We start from the raw sequence: 20,900 nt of genomic DNA on the forward strand, positions 1-20,900 counted from the left end.
GCCCATCTCTAAGCAAATAACAGCAGAAAGGCACCAGTCCTGCCTCCATTCCAGGGAGAGGAAAACAATAAATGTCTCCCAAGACTTCCCGTGAGGGAGATATTTTAAAAAATCTGGAACTGAACCACTCCATCCTCTTTACTTTTTTTCATAGATATGAGACATCTGGACTGTGCCTGACAGGTTAGGCCAAGGGGGAAAAAACCAAGAATCCCTCAGGTAATTTGCTGGAACACCTGTACCAGGCATAATCTAAGAGGTTAAAATGGGATGCAGTAAGGCAGATTTTTATTCCTTTTCAGTAAGGTTAATGGTTCATTAATCATTTTACGGAACATTTACACTGAAAAGGGATGGATTTCAAAGTACAAATATTTTTAGATATTTTGCCTAAACGTGATCTCAGTTAATGGTGTTTTAGTGCAAAACCTGTGTGAATGAGATCTGAAGCTGATCCTGTGAGACTGTGCCATCTATTACTCAGCACTTGGGAGATGTGTACTGCTCAGAGAAGACAGTACTAAGGTCTGTGAGCTGGAAATGTAGGTAGTGGGGAAAGTCAACATTTAAGGTGAACGGGTTTATCTTGAAATCAACATAGTTCCTCAAGATAATTGCACCAGTGCCACATCTTACAGCATGGTCTTGTTACACTTCCAGTGGTGTTGCTCATCTGTACAATGAGCGAACTGTTTTGTTCTCTGTGCATTTGCTGTTTAAACCACATTTCCTTACAGTGATTTTAAACATAACCTGATTTTGTATCTTTTTCCTAAATGCCTGTTTACAACTCTTCATTCATTTAAAGGGATCATTTCATAGCCTGTGAACTCAGTAGTTATCAGAGTGGTTTGGGGAAAACAGTACTGAGAAAAGTTGTTCTTTGTATTAGCTTATATTTAAAAAAAATATTTTTCTTCTCTTTGCTTTAATAAATTTACTGGTGTCTTACATCAGTGCTGTTTGATCTTCTGTGAGTCCCATGATTTTCACTTGTAAGGAAACTGACCAGAATATTTGGGCAGCTATTATTGCTTGGTCATGTTGTTATTTCAGTGTAGATGCAGGAAGACCCTAACAAAATGCTTCAGTGATAATTAAACTTGCATTCAGAGTAAACCAAGGCAAGCACCTGACTGCAGGTTTCTTCCATATCATACCTTTTTTCTTCTTGGAGGAGGAAAAAAGGGTGGCAATGATTTTATGAAGAATACTTATCTGGACCATTTACTGGTTTCATCTTTAATTGAAATTCTGACTCTAGCAGAAAAGTCATGGCCCACTGCAGCCAAAAAAACAGTGCTGAGCCCTCCTGAAGAGATGAGTAATGAAGGATAGGACAGCTTCCCAAGGTTGCAGGTAAAGCTGTGGCAAGCTGAAGTTTCTTCCTTCCTCCTATGTGGCTCCAGACATTTCTTCCCTGGCTGATAAAACTGCATTTTTACATGCAGAACCCACATCAGTATAAAAGCTCTCTTTCTTGAAGTGAGTCCTAAGTCATGTGGTGACCCAGACTCTCAGGTTGCCTCCATGAAACTGGAAGCAGAGTAGGGCTTTGCCAAGAGGTGAAATTGGCTGTAGGGCATCAAAGGCAATGAGGCTCTGGGGAGAAAAAGGGGCAGACAACAGGGGAGCTGAGATGGGGATGCTAATGAGAATGAAGGGGCTCTTTAGGATAAGGTTTCCTGTTGTACTGTATTTACATACAGACATCTCTAACCCAAATTGCCGCTGAATTATAGGGTTAGTTTCCCTTTTTTCTGCCAGATAATCCAGAGGTTGTATACATGAAAAGATGGTAATATGTGTACCTTGAGGCAAAGCTTTGGGATGTGTCTTACATTGCTTAGGAAATCCCTCAATACTTTTTTTTAAAAACTCCTCACTGGGTTTTTCTTTATCCTTTATTTTATATTCAATGGCTGTTGCTGATTCAGGTAATCTTGCCTGAGTTCTTGATTGAAATCTAAAGGCTTCAAGAAGCTTAAAATTAAAAGAAATGAAAAAAAAAAAAAGAAAATTAAAAAAGAAAAATTGAACTGCAGACACACAGACCCTGTGGTTTCTTCTCTGTCCTTAATAGGATTTTGACACAACATCCCCACATCTGCAAAGAAAATCTAAAACATCTCTCCCTGCAATTCTTCATGGCATTTTTTGGCTCAGGGAGGCCACCAGCAGTTTACACCTAGCTGCTGTTATTTACATTTAACTTCCTTCTTTGAAAATAAATGTTTAATTTAGGAAATGCCTTTGTCTTGATTGTTGAATATGCTCTGCTAGGTGATTCTCTCTACAAAATTTAGTAGGTTTTGCATGCACATGAAGCTGCATCTAACACCTATCCCACAGCAGTACTGCAGTGTGTTGTCATAAGTGCTTAGGAGAACAAGAATCATTGATCTGTAGGTCAGGTGCCTTCATGAAGTTATCTGAGGTCCAGTCCAAGCCTGTTTGACTCCGTCAGAAGACCTTCTTTAATTGATTTCAGCTGGGATTTAAAATAGGACCCAAAGGCAAAAAAATAAACTCATGTCCTATGTTTGAAGAGCTTTGCTTTAAGGGAAATAGCAGACCTGTGTTTCTTTGTCCCCCTCCTCAGTTCTCACCAAATGGACACCAAGTTTATAACAACAAATATGTCTTCTGCCAGCATAAAAGTTTTCTAATTTAAGCACTGTTTACACCACTGAATCAGTGTTTTATTTTCTTGCTAACATAAGATTAGGGATTCTACAGCCAACTCAAGTCTGAAGTGTAGAAAAGACTTGTATTGCAAAGACCTGACTGATGCAGATTACTTTAAAATTGTACTGTTTAAAATGTTTAATTATGCCCAGTTACCACTCAGTCCTCTCCTTTCTACTAATGAGAAAAGAACATGCCAGGCCCATTTTCTCTTCACCCCTTTGCTAAGATATTTCTCTTCTGCTACTCTAGCATTAGCATGGGAACGGGGTGTACACACATGAAATAGCCAGTTTTGGGCTAAGCTTTAGAGGTCATCTCACTTTGGATCTAGATCACAGCAAAAGTCTCTACCCTTGAACATGCCAGAGAAACTATAAGATGAACAGCCACCATGCATTTAATTTTATTTATTTTTTGGCTTTCACATAACAGACCAGATTTCAAATGTCAGCATTTGATTTTATAAATCATGGCAAGGCATTGATGCTGGTGGTCTCTCTCAGTACATCCTGCCATTCTTTAGTTGGATATGGAATGTGAGAGAAGCATCAGCTGCTATGTTTAAACTAGAAATCAGCTGCAAAGGGAAAGTGAACAAGAAAGGATGTGTCCTTTCTTTGTGTCTTTAAGATCGCCCTTGCTGGAGGAAGGGCTTTTTTGATACTTCCGTAAACTGATTCACAGTTAAACCCATGATTTTAAGAACAGTGAAAACTTGAGCAGTTTACACTAAGGCTTTTCTTGTGGCCCTCTTCTACCTTCCCCCAGGTAACTGCCTAGATCTGCTTTTTGTATTTTCTTGTGAAGCACTTTCAGACAAAATTGTTCTGCCATTTCCAGGAATGAATTTAGAGAAAGTTGTTTTGCCTAGGATGAGAAAGTTGGAGAAACTTCACATTGTGAAGACATGTCTGTTTGAAGCACTGGAAAACAGACATGCAGTTGAATGGGTACTGGTTGAGGGACAGAAAGCCTTTTCCAGGAAAGTCTCTTCTGCTTATCCCAGTAAATATCCACCCAAACTTAGCTACATTTGGAAGTCTTTGAAACAATACAGCTCAGCTCAGTGTGCTCAGGAGAAGCAGCATTTTGTGTCAGCTTTTCCAAAAAATTTTGTGTATATGGGGGAAGTTTTTTCTTGTGTTTGCAAAGTTTCTTTCAGTTCAGCTCTTCAGGGATTAGAAATGTAAGAATTAAAGATGCCCATGCAGCCTTACTCAAATGCCTTGGTGCATATGTTACATTACAGATTTTAATTGGAATGATTGCGTACATTTTACCTTCCACAGTCACATGCTGCGTAGTACTAAGTGATCTGAAAAACAGGCCTGAGAGAAATGTTCTAAAAAAAGCTGATCTCATCTTGATGCAGATGCCTAAACTGGAGCAGGTGAAACACATTTGTCAAATGCCAGTTTTCTTGGATGGTTGTAGAGAGAGTTTAGGCTCAGGTGTAGCTACTTCAGGTCTGCCCTACAGAGGTCTGCATTTTGGTACAGTGAACCCCAACACAGGTGTCTTAAACTGTCCTCTCCAGACAAATGGATGCTTTCAACCTTTATTTCTTTCATCCTTGTTTGTTTATCTCTACAGTGGGGAAAACACCATGCTTTTGCTCTAAAGTGTGGTTGTAAGAGAAAATCATTAATAAATGTGTGTTGTAGGGAATACTCAGTCGCTGCAGCATACAACAGCTCTCCCCCACCACATATGCTCAGAGAAGATTGAGAATACTGTGTAATAATTAAGGCATGAGCATGGAAAAAAAAGGGAAAAGTGTTCCTACTCATTAATATTCACTATCTACCTTCCACATGAGGCTCTTGGAGAAGGAAGTATATGTGCTTATTTAATTAAAGAAGGGAGGTAAAAATAAGTACATCCAGGCAATATTCATTCTGGGGATCATTAGGTTTGAAGTGCTTTGTGCCCACATGGTGACTGTAATATTTTCCTTTTAATGTCCTTCTGTTTGTAAACAGACGCTTCTGATCTTTATTGGTGTACATGTATTTTTATGATGATTTATACTGATGTTCTGCAGATTTTAATCAGCTTCTCATTTGGGGTTTTTTACAACTTACATAAGCACAGTCTTTCTGTTATGGTCAGCTCAGCAGCATTGTATGGAATAGTCTTCTGAACACTGTGACCTCTAATTTTTCAAAATCTTTACAGCTTTGGTAAATTTGGGTGGATTTCACTGGTAAAAGAAAAAAAAACCAGCCAAAACCAAAGAAACAGACCAAAAAGAAACACAGATGGAAAAGGCTTTTCACAGTTTCTCCTTTACATAAATTCAGTAATTGCTTAATTGCTAATATAAGCACTGGAACATCTTGCAAAAGAAAAAAGTCACCAGACAGGGGCATGAGAGAACCTGGAGCCCCTCTGAGCCTGGCAGTGGGAGCTGCTCTGGCAGGAGGTAAATGGCTTGTCCTGCAGCAAAGGAGGAGCCGCATGGGAGCCTTGCCAAAGGTGACCCTGGCAGCAAGCTGGCAGGCTGTCTGCTGAGTAGCAGATGATAGAGTGCCCTTCTCATTGCTATGACTCTTAACAGTTATGGGCCACTTGAGTTTCGAGAGGTTATTGCTTAGTTGGGATTTTGGGAGCAGAAATGTGGGGAATTGGTTTTGCTGGAAATGTATGCTGCAGAGAAGAGGGGATATAGAAACTTTCTTTCACTTTAAATGTGTGAATACTCCCAGTAGTACTGTTCTGTATTGTTTGGAACAAATACTGAAAAGGGAAAAGCTGGAAATACATAGGCAATCCTAGATTACTTTTGCAATGAGGGATCAAAGCCTTTATGTTTAGAACCATGGCTTCTGTGTTGGATTTAAGGGCAATTTACCTAAACTACTTCCTCTGTTTATTTGAAATGTTTTTACTGAACTGCTGTTTAGGCACTACCAAAGCAGAGAGGGCAGTTAATGAAATGTTTTCTGACTCATTTTACCAGTTTGTGCAACCCCTGAGAGCAGAAAAACTCTCACTGGTCCTCAGTACAAAAATCTCCAGGTCAGATCTCAGCCTCGACCTTCTGCATGGTAGCCTTTTATACTGTGGCTGTGCCAATGCATCAGTTATTTTTAAGACATCTGTGCTAGAGCACAGATTATGGAAGAGACCAAAGTTTCGGGTGAAAAAAGTGGTACCGATATACACATTTGTAGGATTAGAAACTCGTATTATCTGTTATGAACAGGAATGTACAGTTTAATTTTTCTTTTCTTCTGGTTCATAGTTAGCTAATAGGCTTTGCAGAGGAGAGTTTTAGACTAGTCTGAAACTCCTGCCTGTTCAACCAAACCAAGTCAGTTGATGTCAATGTTAGCAGAAGCACACCCAAAGTCAGCTTTCCAAGGCAGAGACTGCAATTAGCTTCTGTGCAGAGGTCACTAACACATGCAAATAATAAGTAACCACGAATGTATAAGTTGGTATGTCTCAGTACAGAGGACCCCTGAGCAAGGTCCAGTTGTGCAGCTCACGTACCCCAAGCAGCCCAACTGTATGGAATGGGGCTTGGGTCACTCATCCTGTTGACAAGCAGGAGTGGCTGTCACAGGCTCAGCATCTTGCTTATGTGGCTCTGCTGTTTCCAGGGCTTCAGCTCCCGCCACTGTGGCAGAGAGAGGGGCAGCTGAGTTACCTCACTGACACAGCATTGACTTGTCCTTATTTGCCTTAACTGTTCTCTTATCCAGGTGTCCGAACTATCCATGGCACACCTTTGCTCTGGAGCTTTGGAGCTTTTGGGATTATCTGAGATACCTCGTCCTGGTGGAGCCTTGGACACATGGGCACTGTCAGCTCAATGCAAAGTTTGGGTGCTTGGGTGTTCGCAGTGTTTGTTCCCATCTGTGAAGTGACAGCAGTGAGGGGCTTTGTGCTCTGTAGGCTTTTGAAGAGAATCCAATCCTATTCAAATTATTACTGTTCCTGTTAGATGAAGCTTAGGGACTTTGTATCAAGTAGGCGTAATTGATGAGCACTGCAGCTCTTTATATTATCTATAGTGTACTTAAGGACATGCTTTTGAGGTTGGCTGATGTAAAATTCGACACACCAGCTGTGTCTTAGTTTGCTGGCAGAGGTGCAGATTGTGTTGCTCTTACTTGTTCTATTTGTTGTGATTAGTCAGACGCAGAATCATGCAAGACATGGAGAGTTTTGAAGATGTCAAAGTTCTTGCGCATTTTATTTCCTGTCCTCCTTGGAGGAGGAAAAAAGTGTTGGAAGTTCTCTTGGACATATGTATCTGTCTATCAGGCCCAGAGAAGTTTTGGATATCCCATCATTCTAAGTGTGCAAGAACAGGTTGGATTGGGCTTTCAGCAACCTGGTCTAGTGGAAAGTGTCCCTGTTTGTGGCAGGGGGCTGGGACTAGATGATCTTTAAGGTCCCTCTCAACCCAAACCATTCTGTGATTCAGTGTTTTTTTTATTTTATCTATGCTTTGTGCAATAGAAAAAATAGTGGTTTGTATTGCAGGGCCTCAGCAGAGGACTTATTTGCACCATTGTGGTAGTCTGTCTCATTTTGGAAGATGGTTTTTAAAAACAATTTTTTGTAAGTTTCATTCCTGGAATGAAATGCAGTCAGAATTCCATCACTGCTGACTTCTGCAAACATTTCACAATCAATCTAATGCTAGATAGTGTTTAAGGGCAGTTTTCAGGAGCCATCCTTCAATGGAAAGGTGGTATTTGAAGCTCAGGTTGCCAAACTACCATAAAGATGTACTTAAAGGCTCCCAAGTTCTGAAACGATGGGCTGCCATCAGGGGTAGAGATTTGACTTCTTAATAGTTCTTTAAATGAATTCTTTAAGACCCGAATTGTCTATATGGTATTCCTTCTCGAGGTTACAAAGGCAGAAGATTGCAGGGCCTGGACTTATTTAAAATGCAGTCAGACTATCCTCAAAGAGGCAGATCCAGGATTTTCTGTACAGGTGTCATATACCAAGTCCCTTTTGTGCTGTAAATTGTGCAGTAGACAAATAGTGTTTTAGATTAAGAGGGCACATGAAAAGAAAAACACAGATAAATTAAGAGATTGAGATTTTATACAGCTTTTGAGCAGGGAAGGGGCCTAGTGCAAGGTGTGAGTTTGAAACAGTTAATAGGAAGAGGCAGCATCCCGAGAACTGGGGGAAGTCTTTTGAGCGAAAGGGGTTTAGGCATGCTTTTATGGTCTGAACATGTGAGGAAGTCTGAAAAAGTCCCAAGATGATTTTGGATATATCCGCACCCAGACTGTGGGAGCATTTTGAAGGCAGGGATGGTTCTTCAACTAGTTAGTGACATTTCTTAGCTGAGAAGGATGGTGGGGCTAAGGTTGCAAAGTACAAAATTAGGTAAAGGCAGCTCCTAAGCTTTTGATTTGAAGAACTTGGCTGAATTAGAGGTATATGAATGAGCTGCAGGAATTAGGCAATCAGAGGAAAATCGGAAGACTGTACCAGTCAGTTGACAAGAGTATTAAATTGCTTGTGTATAGGGGGAATAATAGGTGGCACATTTGTTTAGAGAGTAATGTCTCCATTTTCCATTCTGAGGTTGAGAGGTCTCTCTGATTTGGCTATCCCTCATTCTGCTGGCATCCTCTTGGAATTATTCCTATTTATCATTTTTGAAATCTGATTATTCTAAAGGTGAGAGGGTATAAAATGCCATTGGTGTCTTTTTTCCTTAGCAGCAATTTCATGTTTTTTTTCCTGTGAACTCCATAATCTTTCTTTCAGTTTTAGTAGACCAGCAGCTCCAGTGCTTTCCTGTTACTTGCAATAATGGAAAATACACTATTTTATATATGTATATATTTTTTTAGTTCTGTTTTTGCCCTTCTAGTTCAGCCAGGTCAAATTAGAACAGCTCTTACTCATTCTACACCCTGCGTGAAACATGCAATACCCAAAAAACCAAGGGAACAGAAGAAGCGCACATATTTTATGGTATATTGTAAGTCGGGTCTTGGAGACTGACACTGACACTTTGAACAAGAACAATATTTAATTTTTAAATCAATTTTTTACTATTAAAAACTGCCATCCTTTCTTGGCAAATATTACTTGTAATATATTGCCAGCTTACTCTATTTTATAGAATCATAGAATAGTTTGGGTTGGAAGAGACCCTAACCATCATCTAGTTCCAACCTCTCTGCCATGGGCAGGGATGCCACTCACTACATTATGTTGTCTAGGGCCCAATCAAACCTGGCCTTTAACATGCCCAGGAATGGGGCATCCACAGCCTCTCTAGATAGCCTGTACCTGTGCTTGACCACCTTCCGGTAAAGAATTTCCTCCTAACAGCTAAACTAAATCTTCTCTCTTTTAGTTTACAACTGGTCCGCCATGTCCTATCACTGTCTGCCCATGTAAAAAGTCACTCTCCATGTTTTTTATAAGCTTCCTTCAAGTACTGAAAGGCCACAATGAGGTCTTCTCAGAGCCTTCTCTTCCCCAGGTGGAACAACCCCAGCTCTCTCAGCCCATCCTCACAGGAGAGGTGCTCCAGCACTCTGAGCATCTTCATGGCCCTCCACTGGACCTATTCCAACAGGTTCACAGCTTTCTTAGCTTTCCAGAAATCCTTTTTAGAGCTTGCTAGCTGTCATTGATTTTATTTTGCCCATAAGATCTGAGATGAATAAAAGGTTACTCTGCTAAATGAAGCATGAGCAAAGCCAGGGTGCAAACATTATGCAGTATTAGTAGAACAGAATACCAAAGCCAGTACCATGAATCATGCCCTGTTTGTTTATTTGTGACCTTTAGTCACAAATTTATGAGGAATCAAGTAATATTACTCTGAATGAGTGATAATGTTGCTACCCAGCTGTAGGGCATCTTGAATGTTGTTCCTGTGGCCTTTAAACACTTCAGATGTCTTATTCCTGCCTCTCTTCCTTGCTGCTACATTCCCTCTTGAAACCATTGGCCCATGATCCCAATCTCAATTTCTTAATTAGATCATCTTTAAAAATACATAATTATATCCTTTCTTTGCGAAATGGAGACCAAATAATCTTTGCAGTACAGGGAAAGGATATTACATAAATAAGCGACCTCCCATGCCCCCACCTCCACCACCCAAACAAATTAGTATTTAAATAACCATCACTCAGTTCTCTGTAAGAGACTTGGCTAGTCATCCAAGTGCTGTAAAAAAAAGAGTGAATGAAAATGCCTCTACAAAGGAAATTTAAAATGTTAGCAAGATAGCCTAAGTGCTTTATTATGTAGATGAACAGGGCCAAAAGTGGGGTTTTGTGAACACTTTTCAGCTGTGACTTGGTGAAACCTGGAGAAAAAAGAAGAAAGGTGTAAGTGGATGGAAGCACAAAGGAAGGAGGAAGGTAGAGAAAAGCTTCCATACTTGCAGCAGATCTTTCTCTTGCAGACTTGTTTCTGGTTGTGGCTCTTGTTTTGTGAGAGATCATGGACAGGCAGGCAAGCTGACTGCCTGTATCTGTGGCAGTCTCAGGGAGACATGAGAAGGGAAAAAGAGGAGCCACAGCATGACAGAGGATTATGAATCTTACTGTCACAGCTAGGAATGCACTCTTGCCACTGGACTGTGAGGAGCTAGGACAACTTTCAGTGTATCAGTCTTACAGAGAAAATGTTTTAATGGACACAAAAAAATAGTTTTTTTGGGATGGTATCCACATAAAAGAAATAGTCATTAAGAATACAAAAACCACACAGAGAATGACAAGATTCATTAAGTGTAGTTTAAGATACTGCCTGACAGTAATGAATAGTCATATGGGTTAATGAAGAAAAGTGGATGTGAATGCACACAAGAGTCCCTGAGTGCTTTTATGTTGTTCTGCTGTCAGCTGAGCAGTACTGTAAAGGACCCTGCAAAATGGTCTTTATGGAGAGTGTCGCTGCTAAAGCCACACGTCTTAGAAATTAAATTCATCAAGTCTGTTTGAAGTCCTGCCTGTTCTTTGCATTGGTTATTTGGTCTCAAGTTTGTACAACTAGCTGTGGATTTCAAGTGCCCTGTAAGATACATATCGGCTTTGAGTTTTGCATTTCAGCAATCTGGCTTCCTAAGCAATGGCAAATACTCAAAACTCATGGTGGTAAGCCTATGGTGTTTTTATCCATTTCTGTTACAAAAAGCAAAAAGCTTTTAACATCTCAGCTCTTGCTTCTTCACACAGAAAACAGGGGGGCTAATCCCTAGCATGCTGATTCTGAGTGGACTGGCACAACCACACCTCTGCTGTTCTTTCCCTGCCATTGAGTATTCTGTCAATCATGGAAGGATTTAGGTTGGAAGGGACCTTAAAGATCATCCAGTTCTAATCCCCCTGCCATGGGCAGGGACACTTTCCACTAGACAAGGTTGCTCAGAGCCCTGTCCACCCCGGCCTTGAATACTGCCGAGGATGCAGCAACCAGTTTCTCTGGGCAACCTGCTAAATAGATACATATGTACAGAAGAGCTTCTCCTACTTATTTTTTCTTTCAAGGAAGGGAAAAAACCCAAGCACTTGGATTTCTTCAAAACATTCTGCAACTTCTCTGGGCAGCCAACATTGTATGTTATTCTCAACTGAGACTGAGATGCCAAATAAAGGCACAGATTTTGCTGCTTATTCTGTGCCTTACACACCGGACTCATCACTGCCATTTCTAAGTACCTTCTGCTTGTGTGACGGTGGCTTGCTGGGATGTCTAACCTTTCTGTAGTAAGAACTGACTGAAATGGAGTGTTTTGTATTGGACCCTTTCTGGAACTCACACTGGCTCGTGTACACAAATGCACACACATACTTCCCCTGCATTCTGTTGGGTTTTGTTGAAGAAAGCAAGTTCAAGGAAAGGGTGGTGCATTTCTGCATTTAAGGATTTGTGAGTGTCCTTCTATGAGAATTTACTCAACAGGTTCTTTGGGGAACAGTGATTGTCCCTTATACATCAGAGCTGCTGCATATCTGATCGCTGAGTGGGTACTGGAAAAGGATCATTGATTTTTATGAATTAAAAAAAGCACAGAGAGAGCAGAGGATAGCAAGAATATAGTCTAAGGCATTTGGGAGTGATGAGGGGATTGAAACTGATTTCTTCAATCATGATTTTCTGTAAATGTTCCAACTTTTTGCTCTTAAAGGCAAGAGTGTAAAAGATTTCAGGTTTTTTTCCAGTTCTTAACAGTCTTCCTTAACTTCACTAAGATATGCTTCTATGATCCTCTAGTCTGAAAATGAGGACACAGGTACTGGATATAAAAATTAGGGTTACAGAAAAGGATAAAGAAAATAAAGTTTCAAGTGTACAGACAAGAACTCAATGGAGAAAAGGGACTGAGGGAGAGATTGCTTTACTTAGAATCATAGAATTGTTATGGCTGGAAAAGACCTCTAAGATCAGCAAGTCCAGCTGTCCAACCATACTTGCTATTTGTAGGCTGGAAAGATTTTGTATGAAGGGAACAAAAAAAGATGTGAGGAGTAGGAGACCACACTTCTTTGATCAAGAAAAATTATTTCTATGAAAAACTGTCTTCTGGTTTTAACATACGTGAGGCACATTTAGATCTGTGAAGGCACTGCTACAAAAGTGTTAAAACTTGGCACTGAAGGAACTACAAGGTTTGAGCACCTATGCATTTTTTCTGATCTGAACCAGCACCTTGCTGGATTTTTTTTGACTACTTTTAGTCAGAGAATCACAGCAGAGAAGGCTACATGGACCTACAATTTTAAGGTGAAAAACGTGTTAGTCTGTGAACACCTAAGAGGGAAGAAGCTTGGAAAATTAGTGTGAGATAGTAAGATATCCACTTGTTTGTCACATCATTGCTATAAAGTACAGCAGCATCCAGGAGAGGTCAATAGCAGTCTTCTGAAGCTGTGGGTTTCAATTGGTCCAGCTAGCTCTTTAGAATCAAAATCTATTTTGACATCCTTCCTCTGTGTCAAGCTCTTTTAAGCTGATCAAAAAACCGATTTGTACCTGGTGTTGCCATGACTTTGAAAAAAATAAAAGAGCACTGCAAACCTTGCAGTTAGAGAAGTGAGAAGCTGCAGAGCACAGTAGCAACAGAGCTCCGTGTTCCTACAGGAACGAGCTCAATAGCAGTACTTCCTGGCTTTAAGTACAAGAAGAGAAAAAAAGGAAAGCAAAAGGAAAGGGGAAAAAAGCGTCATTGACTAAAAGAGTTTGGTTTCCTGTGGATTTAGTGTCGTTATTGATTGCAGGCTATGACTGAAGCTTTCCCCTTTCTAGGGCATTTAAAGGTACTGTTTCACATGTAGATCCTCTGCTGCCTCATACAAGCAGCTCGCTTTTTGGTTTCCCCATGGTGGGAATCTTGGTGGTTTTTGTCCTCCACCACCCACGAGTTGTTGACCTGGATTTCACATACCATGAGGATCAGTAAGGATTAACAGATGTATGCATTTACAAGGACACAGAGAAACATACGTAATGTGATCTCTTTATCAGGTTAAAAATACATTTTTCAACTTTCAAAATGATTTGTGATTATCTTTTGAGGCAGAGGAGGTTGGTAACACTGCTTATTTTATCCAGAACTTTTCCATATCATGTAGTATGTTTACATATCATAAAAGTATATCCAGAATAAAACCCCTTGTTGCCAGTAATTTAAGCTGTCAAATAAAAAAGGTGTGCTGCTATCTAGCTGAAGAAATGTATTAGCATGCAGAAAGCAATGCTGCTTCCTCTGGGAGGTTTTAATCAGGCCTCTTGTAGTGATTGAGATGCAGTACTCTAAAATGAGAAAAATTATTAACAAAATCAAAGATCTAGAGTGTCTGTCACGCAAATATTCATCAGTGTATCTTATGTAATTACATAGTCAATAAATCAACGTAGTGTGTAAGTGCTTCAGTCATGGTGTAAATATCTTAATGACTGAAACATCTTCACACATGAATAATTTATACCTGTATGATTCATTTTTCATATCCATGCTTTACTTCAACATGAAAAACTAATTCTTCTCTGTCAGAGAATGTGTGCTTGATTATTGCCTTCTGATTTCTCTTCCTTGTGCTTCTTTCCCACTGTTAGACACACTCCATTTCTTCTCTTCTGGTTCCTCTAATGTAGTTATCTTATTTATTCATCCTGTCTGCCTTGGTTTGCCTTCCCAGTGCATTTCAACAGGCACCTGGGAAATAACACTCAGGCATGAGCTGCTTGTACTTATGCAGTTTCCCAAGTAACTAGAAGAAGGACCAGCATCTTGAAAGATTTACACATTCTCAACAGATACTTCCATTCAGTTTCCTCTCCTCAAGGCAACCATTGCAGAAAGAACTTGTGCAAGTTGGGCTTTGCCATTTTCTGGATCAATGTGAGTTAAAACCTTTGTCAAGGTACTGATGACAAACATTGTTTGAATCTTCTTCCCATATATTTGTAAATGTGAAACTTGTGTCTAGCTCCAGAAACCACTGGAATGTTCAAGATGTCCTCAGTGCAGGAATGGGAGTAGGGAATACTTAAATTCTGCTCTGCTGCACATGGTTATTTGGCTGTATGCAAGGCACTGCATGCACCCTGCCTTGCTTAGACCCTTAACCAAGTCATCTAAGACAGGAATTTCATTGTGATAAACTCCTTCTTTGGTTACTAGAGGAAAACTTGTAGCTGCTGAGGGCAGTTCATCCAGCATTAAAGCTACTTAAGGTTGAAGCTCCAGGCAGAAATGCTACTGGGTGGACTCTATTCTTTCAGCTCAGAATTGAAAGATCAGTTCAGGCTTGTGGAGCATTTTGTATTTTGGTAGTGCCTGTGAAGGCTGAGCCTTTAAAAATTCAGCCCTAGTTTGGCACAAATATTATTCACTCAGATTTAATGACCACTTTCAAACTTACTGAATCTCACATTCAAACCCTCAGATTTCAAACTTGAAAAAAAAGAAAACCAGCAGGAATATAAAAATCATTTCAAATTGTGGGGGAAAGGAGTTCTCTAATAATTAACTGACACTTTTCTGGTATTGCATGTTATTTCATCCAACCTTTTTTCACTCCTTCACTCCATTTTTATATGCAGTTTACCTACATCACTCTCTAACGAGGAAGAGCACCTTCACTGAGTGGTCATCACTTTCTCGTCCAATTCCTTGTGTCATTATATAGATTGTTAGTTTTGTGTGATAATACAGGTTCAGTCTTTTCTCTGTCAGTATTACATTTATTGACTATTTTTTTAGATTTAAGACTCAGTTGAGTATCTTATATCTGTCCTCTCCCCCATACTTGGAAGCCAAGTGCAGTTCTTAAACAGCTTCAATCTTAGTGTCTGGTGAGACACATCACAATTGAATATTGTCTTTGTATCCTTACAGCTGGCTCCAGTATGCTGTGAATACCAATCTCTCCTGATTGCTGGCAGGACATTTGGTAACTTCGATCCAGCATAAGTCTTCATTTATTCAGTTTTTTCTTATTCTGATTGTAAGCACCTCCAAAGGCTTCTGATAGCACTTTGTTTGTCTGTCTTTTTATATCCTTAAAGGAAACCTTCTCTTGCTGTCTCTTACTGCACTGATCAATGGGTATTGGTTAGTAAGAGTTCTCAGCCAGTCTCCAGAACGTACTTCACCCTGATCACTGCCTGCTTTGTTCTGGCATTTAGGAAGAAGCCTGCTTTTTGCTTTGTTGTGTCTAGCACTTGTCTCTCTTGGGTATAGTTTCTCACCACAGTCATCAATCATGGCTGTTGCTCCATCTTATTTTCCTGTTTTCTTTATTTAGTGTTGGTCATTTACTGTGTATGTCCTGTTGTAAGGCAATATTTTGTCCAGTGACAGGATGTTATAAGAACCTTCTGAACCTTCTCACATGTATTTTTCTTTAACTTCTACTATTTCTAGGTGTCATACCTCCTGCACTTCCACTATTTTCTCCTAAATTGTCCTTTCTTTTTGTGAAGGATTTTTTGTAGACCCTTTCTTTACCTTCTTCATTTGATTATTATAGATGCTGTCCACAGACCTTCATCTTCTTTTGTGAAAATTAGTTTAGCTTCCTTCTCTAACCTATTCACTTACTCATTTTTTTCAGATTATTTTCTACTTCTAAAATTAATTCTGTTTTTCCAGCATGTCTGTTGTAAATTCCAGGTAATTTTTATCTTCAGTTGTTCAAGAGAATGATTCACTCACACATCCTGTTTCCCTCATCTGGTCCATCTCTGATTCTGGCACACTCTGAAACTTTCAGACATCCCAGATTCACAAACTTCCTCTTGCTTTTATCATTTTCAACATCAAGAGCTGATTATTGACACCTTAAGTACTGCTATTCCAGTATTTCTTGAAGTGGCATGTTATCTGTTTAGAGAAATAGAATAGCCATAGAGATTTTATGTGGGGAAAACGTAAAAATGGCATAAATACCACATTGGTATAATACTGATCTTTTGTTGTCTAATTTTAACAGATTCAGTAGCAACAGCATCTGGGCCACTGCTAGTTGAAGTCGCCAAAACTCCTGGTGCTGCTCTTGGAGTTGCACTAACTACCTCGATGTGCTGCAACAAACAGGTCATTGTCATAGACAAAATCAAATCTGCAAGTATTGCAGACAGGTGAGTGTGACAGAGGGCTGACACTGCAGGTCCACGCATCCATTTTACTTCTTTCTCTGTTTGGTCTGGTTTTAAAGGAAACCTTCCCTTTTTTGAGAAAATCGACTGAAGCAGTTCCTCTCAAGGTTGCACGTCTTAAAATCAGCACTTTGTCAGATTGCTGTTCCAGACTGCCGGGTCTAAGCCTTCCAGGACACATCTCCTTCAGCTCATTTGTGTCGTATTCAGTGGCAGAAGCCAGCTGCCATGTGATATGTGACTGGCTGCTTGCACTGTGCAACACAGGAGTTTAGAGGTCTGCTCTGGCTATTAAATGTAATGCTGTGGCAGAGATTAGCGTTTTAAAAAAACCATAACCCACTGGAATTCTTGAAGTAAGCCCACCATATGGAACAGCTGTCAAGGGAAGTAAATTTTGAGGCTTTGCAACCTTGAAGTGTTCTTTTAGAATATATCACTCATTCTTGTGGCACAGTGAAATGGAACTCCTTATGTCTGGATTCTTTTACTGATATTTTAGAATACAAGCGGGGTATAAGGAAGACTGGCTTCTGTATTTCTAAATTGTTTTACTGTAATATTTCCACTTCATTTAGACCTTTAAATAAAACCATTTAAACCATTAAAATTATAGATAGATATTTTTCCCCAGTGGTCTGAACCTCTGGAACAGAGTTGTGTGATCTTTCCTGGGGTGCGTGTGTGTGTGTGCGTGCGTGTTTTTACATATACTGTATATTTCTATATACATATCTCTATCTAAATTTTTTTAAAATATTACGTTTCAGCAGCAAATTCCTCCTGCATGTCCCCAGCCACCCTACCTTGTAGCTCCTCTTTGGCAACGGTGCTTTTGGTAGCACCCACTTGTAGCAGTGAGTCTACAGCTCCTGTGTGGGCTTTTCCCTACAGTAGAAACTTTGAGAGTGACGGCCATTGATCCAGGGGTGTTCTCCAGTTCAATGGTGCAGGATGCTTTAATTTTCTCCCTCTGTTCTTTCCCATTTCGCAGGGGGTAACCAATTAAAGGAGCTGTCCACTTGACTGGTACGTCGGGATGCTGACTGCTGTGTTTGCATTTCTCAACTCATCCAGTAGCCAGTCTCTTGAGTGCAGCGAGATTTAGCAGATAGCCCCCTCCCTACCCCACTCCTAGAGTCACCATGCTAGCCCTGGTTTCATTATTTGTTTGACTACTGCATAATTTCATCATCATTTACAGCTTTTGTACTAATAAATGTTTGAACTATAACTCAAAAAATGATGAACTGGGTGCTTGTGTGAGGGATATGTGACCAAGTTATTCGAGTCTCCTTAAGCTCTTGTCATTTTATCCTGCTGCCATTCACACATATTTTTAGAGTCAGCTACCCCATTGCAGTTCTGTGAGTGATGTCTTGGCATATACTGTATTAACTGAATTGTTTTTAAGGTTTGTATTAATAGAGATAAAGTCTGACCAGTGACAGTGCCTACAAAACACAAATGTCTCTCGAAAAAAAAGAACACGTTCATAGTTGTCATGACCAGTTTGAAGGCAGAAGAACTCGTTTTGCAAGCAAAGAGCATACCTGATCATACCAAGTTTTCCCCCTTTTATATAGATGTGGTGCATTACATGTAGGAGACCATATTCTGTCCATTGATGGCACCAGCATGGAGTACTGTACGCTGGCGGAAGCAACGCAGTTTTTGGCCAATGCAGCGGATAATGTCAAACTGGAGATACTTCCCCACCACCAGACACGGCTAGCACTGAAAGGCCCAGAGCACGGTAAGAGGATCTGTAGCACCAAATACCTCTTTCTCTTTCTTTCTTTTACTTCGCCTGCCCATGCTGAGTGGTCAAAGCTGTCGCTGCAGTTACGTCTGTAAATGTTGTTTCAGCTCCCCAGGTTATGCTTCTGCAATTTCTAAGCAGCTTTGTGTTTTCTTGGTCTTAATGAACCCTCTGAGATTCCTATGGCCAGAGAGGAAATGTTTTACTAAGAAATAGCTCTACAAACTTGCAGATGTACACAAGGACACCTGTTGACTCTACTGTTGCAATCATTGGGGGTGCTACAAGATACTTCAGTAAATTAATTTCTACATTGCTTCTTAAATTCAGAGTGGGGAAGTAGTACCACAGCCAACTTATTTTCAGCATATTGGCTTGATAGTTACGGTCACTTCATTAATAAGACCTGTTCTCCCCTTAAATACATAGACGCCTCCCATATTTTCTCTTGTTAATGGCATTATTATTTACTGCCGTCATCTTTTAAAGGACTTCCGAGATTGCTTCATTGGTTCACTGTCAGTGCTTATGGAAACTGTTTGGAAACAGTTCCCTAGATTGCAGACCTTTTCACTGTGATACTTATTTCATACCAACATGCTTGAATAGAATGGCTTTCCATTTTCGAATCAAATTTATATAAAATGTCTTAGTATTTGAAGATGGAGGCTGCCTGTCTTGTCTTCTAACTAATCCTGAGAAAGTGGCTAATTCACAGTAATTCATTAATTCAGTCTAACATACCACATACTGATAGGCATCAAAGAAGTAACAAGGGTTATCAAATACACAAAGAATAGGTGTGTGGGTTGCAGCATGAACCAGTGGTATCATTTTTCTGAGCCTGTGGTACTGTGCTTCTGCCTTCTTTAGACCAAGACAAGATTTCTGAGGTCTTGAAATGTGAGTGATGGTAAATGTTCTGGGACATCCATCCAAGATCCAGGCTGTCTCTTGATAAGTGATGCCCTAGTCAGTTTCCCAGAGTGGGGAATACTGAACTAGTGACAGAGGAGATATTAGTTTCTCCTAGACCAGGGCGAACAAGAAGTAACCTTTGCAATTATATGTTCTCCCTTTACTCAGCTCTTTCCCTTTTCTACTTGAGCCAGTTAGGGCCAACAGGAGTTGGTGATACTGCACAAGCAGAATGAGATGGAGGCCAAATTTGCAATGTATTTCCATTCTTTTCAGTTATGACAGTATATTGCAAACAGATCTCTTTTTTTGAAGCAAAGATGTAATACAATTAATTTCTGGATGGTTAAAGAATTTTGAAGACTTTCTTTTGGGAAGACAAATGCTGGGGCCAGTGATTTGTGTAGATGATCATATTACTTGAAGCAGTTGGTTTGTTAACCAACATTTAAAACAGATTGATGCTGTTAATGTGCTAGTAACCAGTGTAGATGCTTAGAAAAAGCAATGCTCTTGCTATGCCAGAGTTAAGAACTGGATGTTAAAAAATCACATCACGGTGATCTGCTAAAGATGATATATAAGAGCATCTTTTGGGGGAAAGTATTCCTAAAGTAATAAAGTTGTTTTCTTCAGTAAGGCAGAATAACTAGGATGTTTACAGCCCTTTCCAGCCCCTCACCAGGTGGTGCTGCTCCAATATCATGACCGATTCAAGATATAACAAGCTTTATGGAAGCAAGTACCCTCTTGGAAACAACCTTTCATCAGGTGTGGTATGGCCTAGAGGCTGCAGAGAGTGAAAATCTCCTGTGGTGTGTCTGGAATAAGCTGAGTCATTAGGGCTGCATCTGCTGAGCTCAGTTATTGGTCTTGTGGGAATATGTTCAGAATTTTAAATGGGCAGGAAAGTCAGTATATAAAATCAACTGAAATTTCAGCCCTAAAATAAAGTGAAGAGCTCTATAAAAGATAGGATTTTTTTCATTTTTTTTTCCTTTATACTGCGCTGCTGACATTCATTTCTCTGGCCGCCCCATTAGTTTTATGTTTACTGTAGACAACCCGGGGTTGGAATAGCTCAAATTACCACTAAATTACTATGGTTACACACAAAAGGATTTTCTTTTACAGAACTTTTGTTGAATTGGGATTATCCTTCTACAAGCTGAGCAAATTGAATTTGTGTACCTTCCCACTTTGTAGGACATTTTTATCTCTACTCCTGGCATGAAAATAAAACATTAAGAAAAAATCTCAAGGACTACTGGATAATTTCCTGCTGGAAGCAGTCTTTTTAATTAAACAAGGCTCACAGCAGCTTGAAAATAATGAAAATTCACCTGGCCACATTGTTCTTATCAGATTTAAATTTTTACACCATAGTTAAAGTTAAGAAACCTCTCTGTCTGTGCACATAATTGAAGAGACGGTTTCATGTGAGAAGACATGATAAGTCTGTGAGACACATAAGGCCATATCAGGCTGCTTCTGGTGTTCTGGGACTTTCTGGCTGACATGAGATTTTCCGAAGTCCCTGAGGGTGGTGGTGCCAGCGGGTGAGGAACCCCAGGGGCGCAGACACAGCCTGATACTGGCATCACGCCCTTCCCTTACTTTTGATATCTGATATTGGAGGAAAAAAGTAATTCTTTAGACTCAAGCACATGCCAGGGCACAGAGAGTGTTCTCAGGAAGGGATGCAGTTCTAGGGCAGCCTGACTGAAGACACAGGGCCAGCTCAGGCAGTTCCAGGGCCTGCAGGGTCTCCACCACCCACCAGGCTGCAGGGGACAGGGTGAGCCCCTGTGCTCCCCTTTCCCTGTCCCTTCCCCAGTGTGTACTCCATGCTAGATCCAGTCTGTAGAGATAGGCATCGATTTTGAGTCAGAAGGGGTAGTACAGTCAGGCA

General features: G+C 40.2%; 1 protein-coding gene across 1 annotated transcript in view; it reads left to right on the forward strand.

Annotated features, from left to right (window-relative positions):
- GRIP1 (glutamate receptor interacting protein 1) overlaps positions 1-20,900 on the forward strand; it is a gene marked incomplete at both ends in the record, with an annotated part of 221,262 nt that overhangs the window by 156,945 nt on the left and 43,417 nt on the right. Inside the window, 2 exons of the mRNA XM_082280305.1 lie at positions 16,143-16,290; positions 17,895-18,064. Of these exons, the coding sequence (XP_082136431.1) occupies positions 16,143-16,290; positions 17,895-18,064 (318 nt within the window). The remainder of the gene's footprint in view (positions 1-16,142; positions 16,291-17,894; positions 18,065-20,900) is intronic.

This window comes from Coloeus monedula, assembly GCF_965178545.1.
Source record: "Coloeus monedula genome assembly, chromosome: 4".
NCBI classification, from domain to species: domain Eukaryota; kingdom Metazoa; phylum Chordata; class Aves; order Passeriformes; family Corvidae; genus Coloeus; species Coloeus monedula.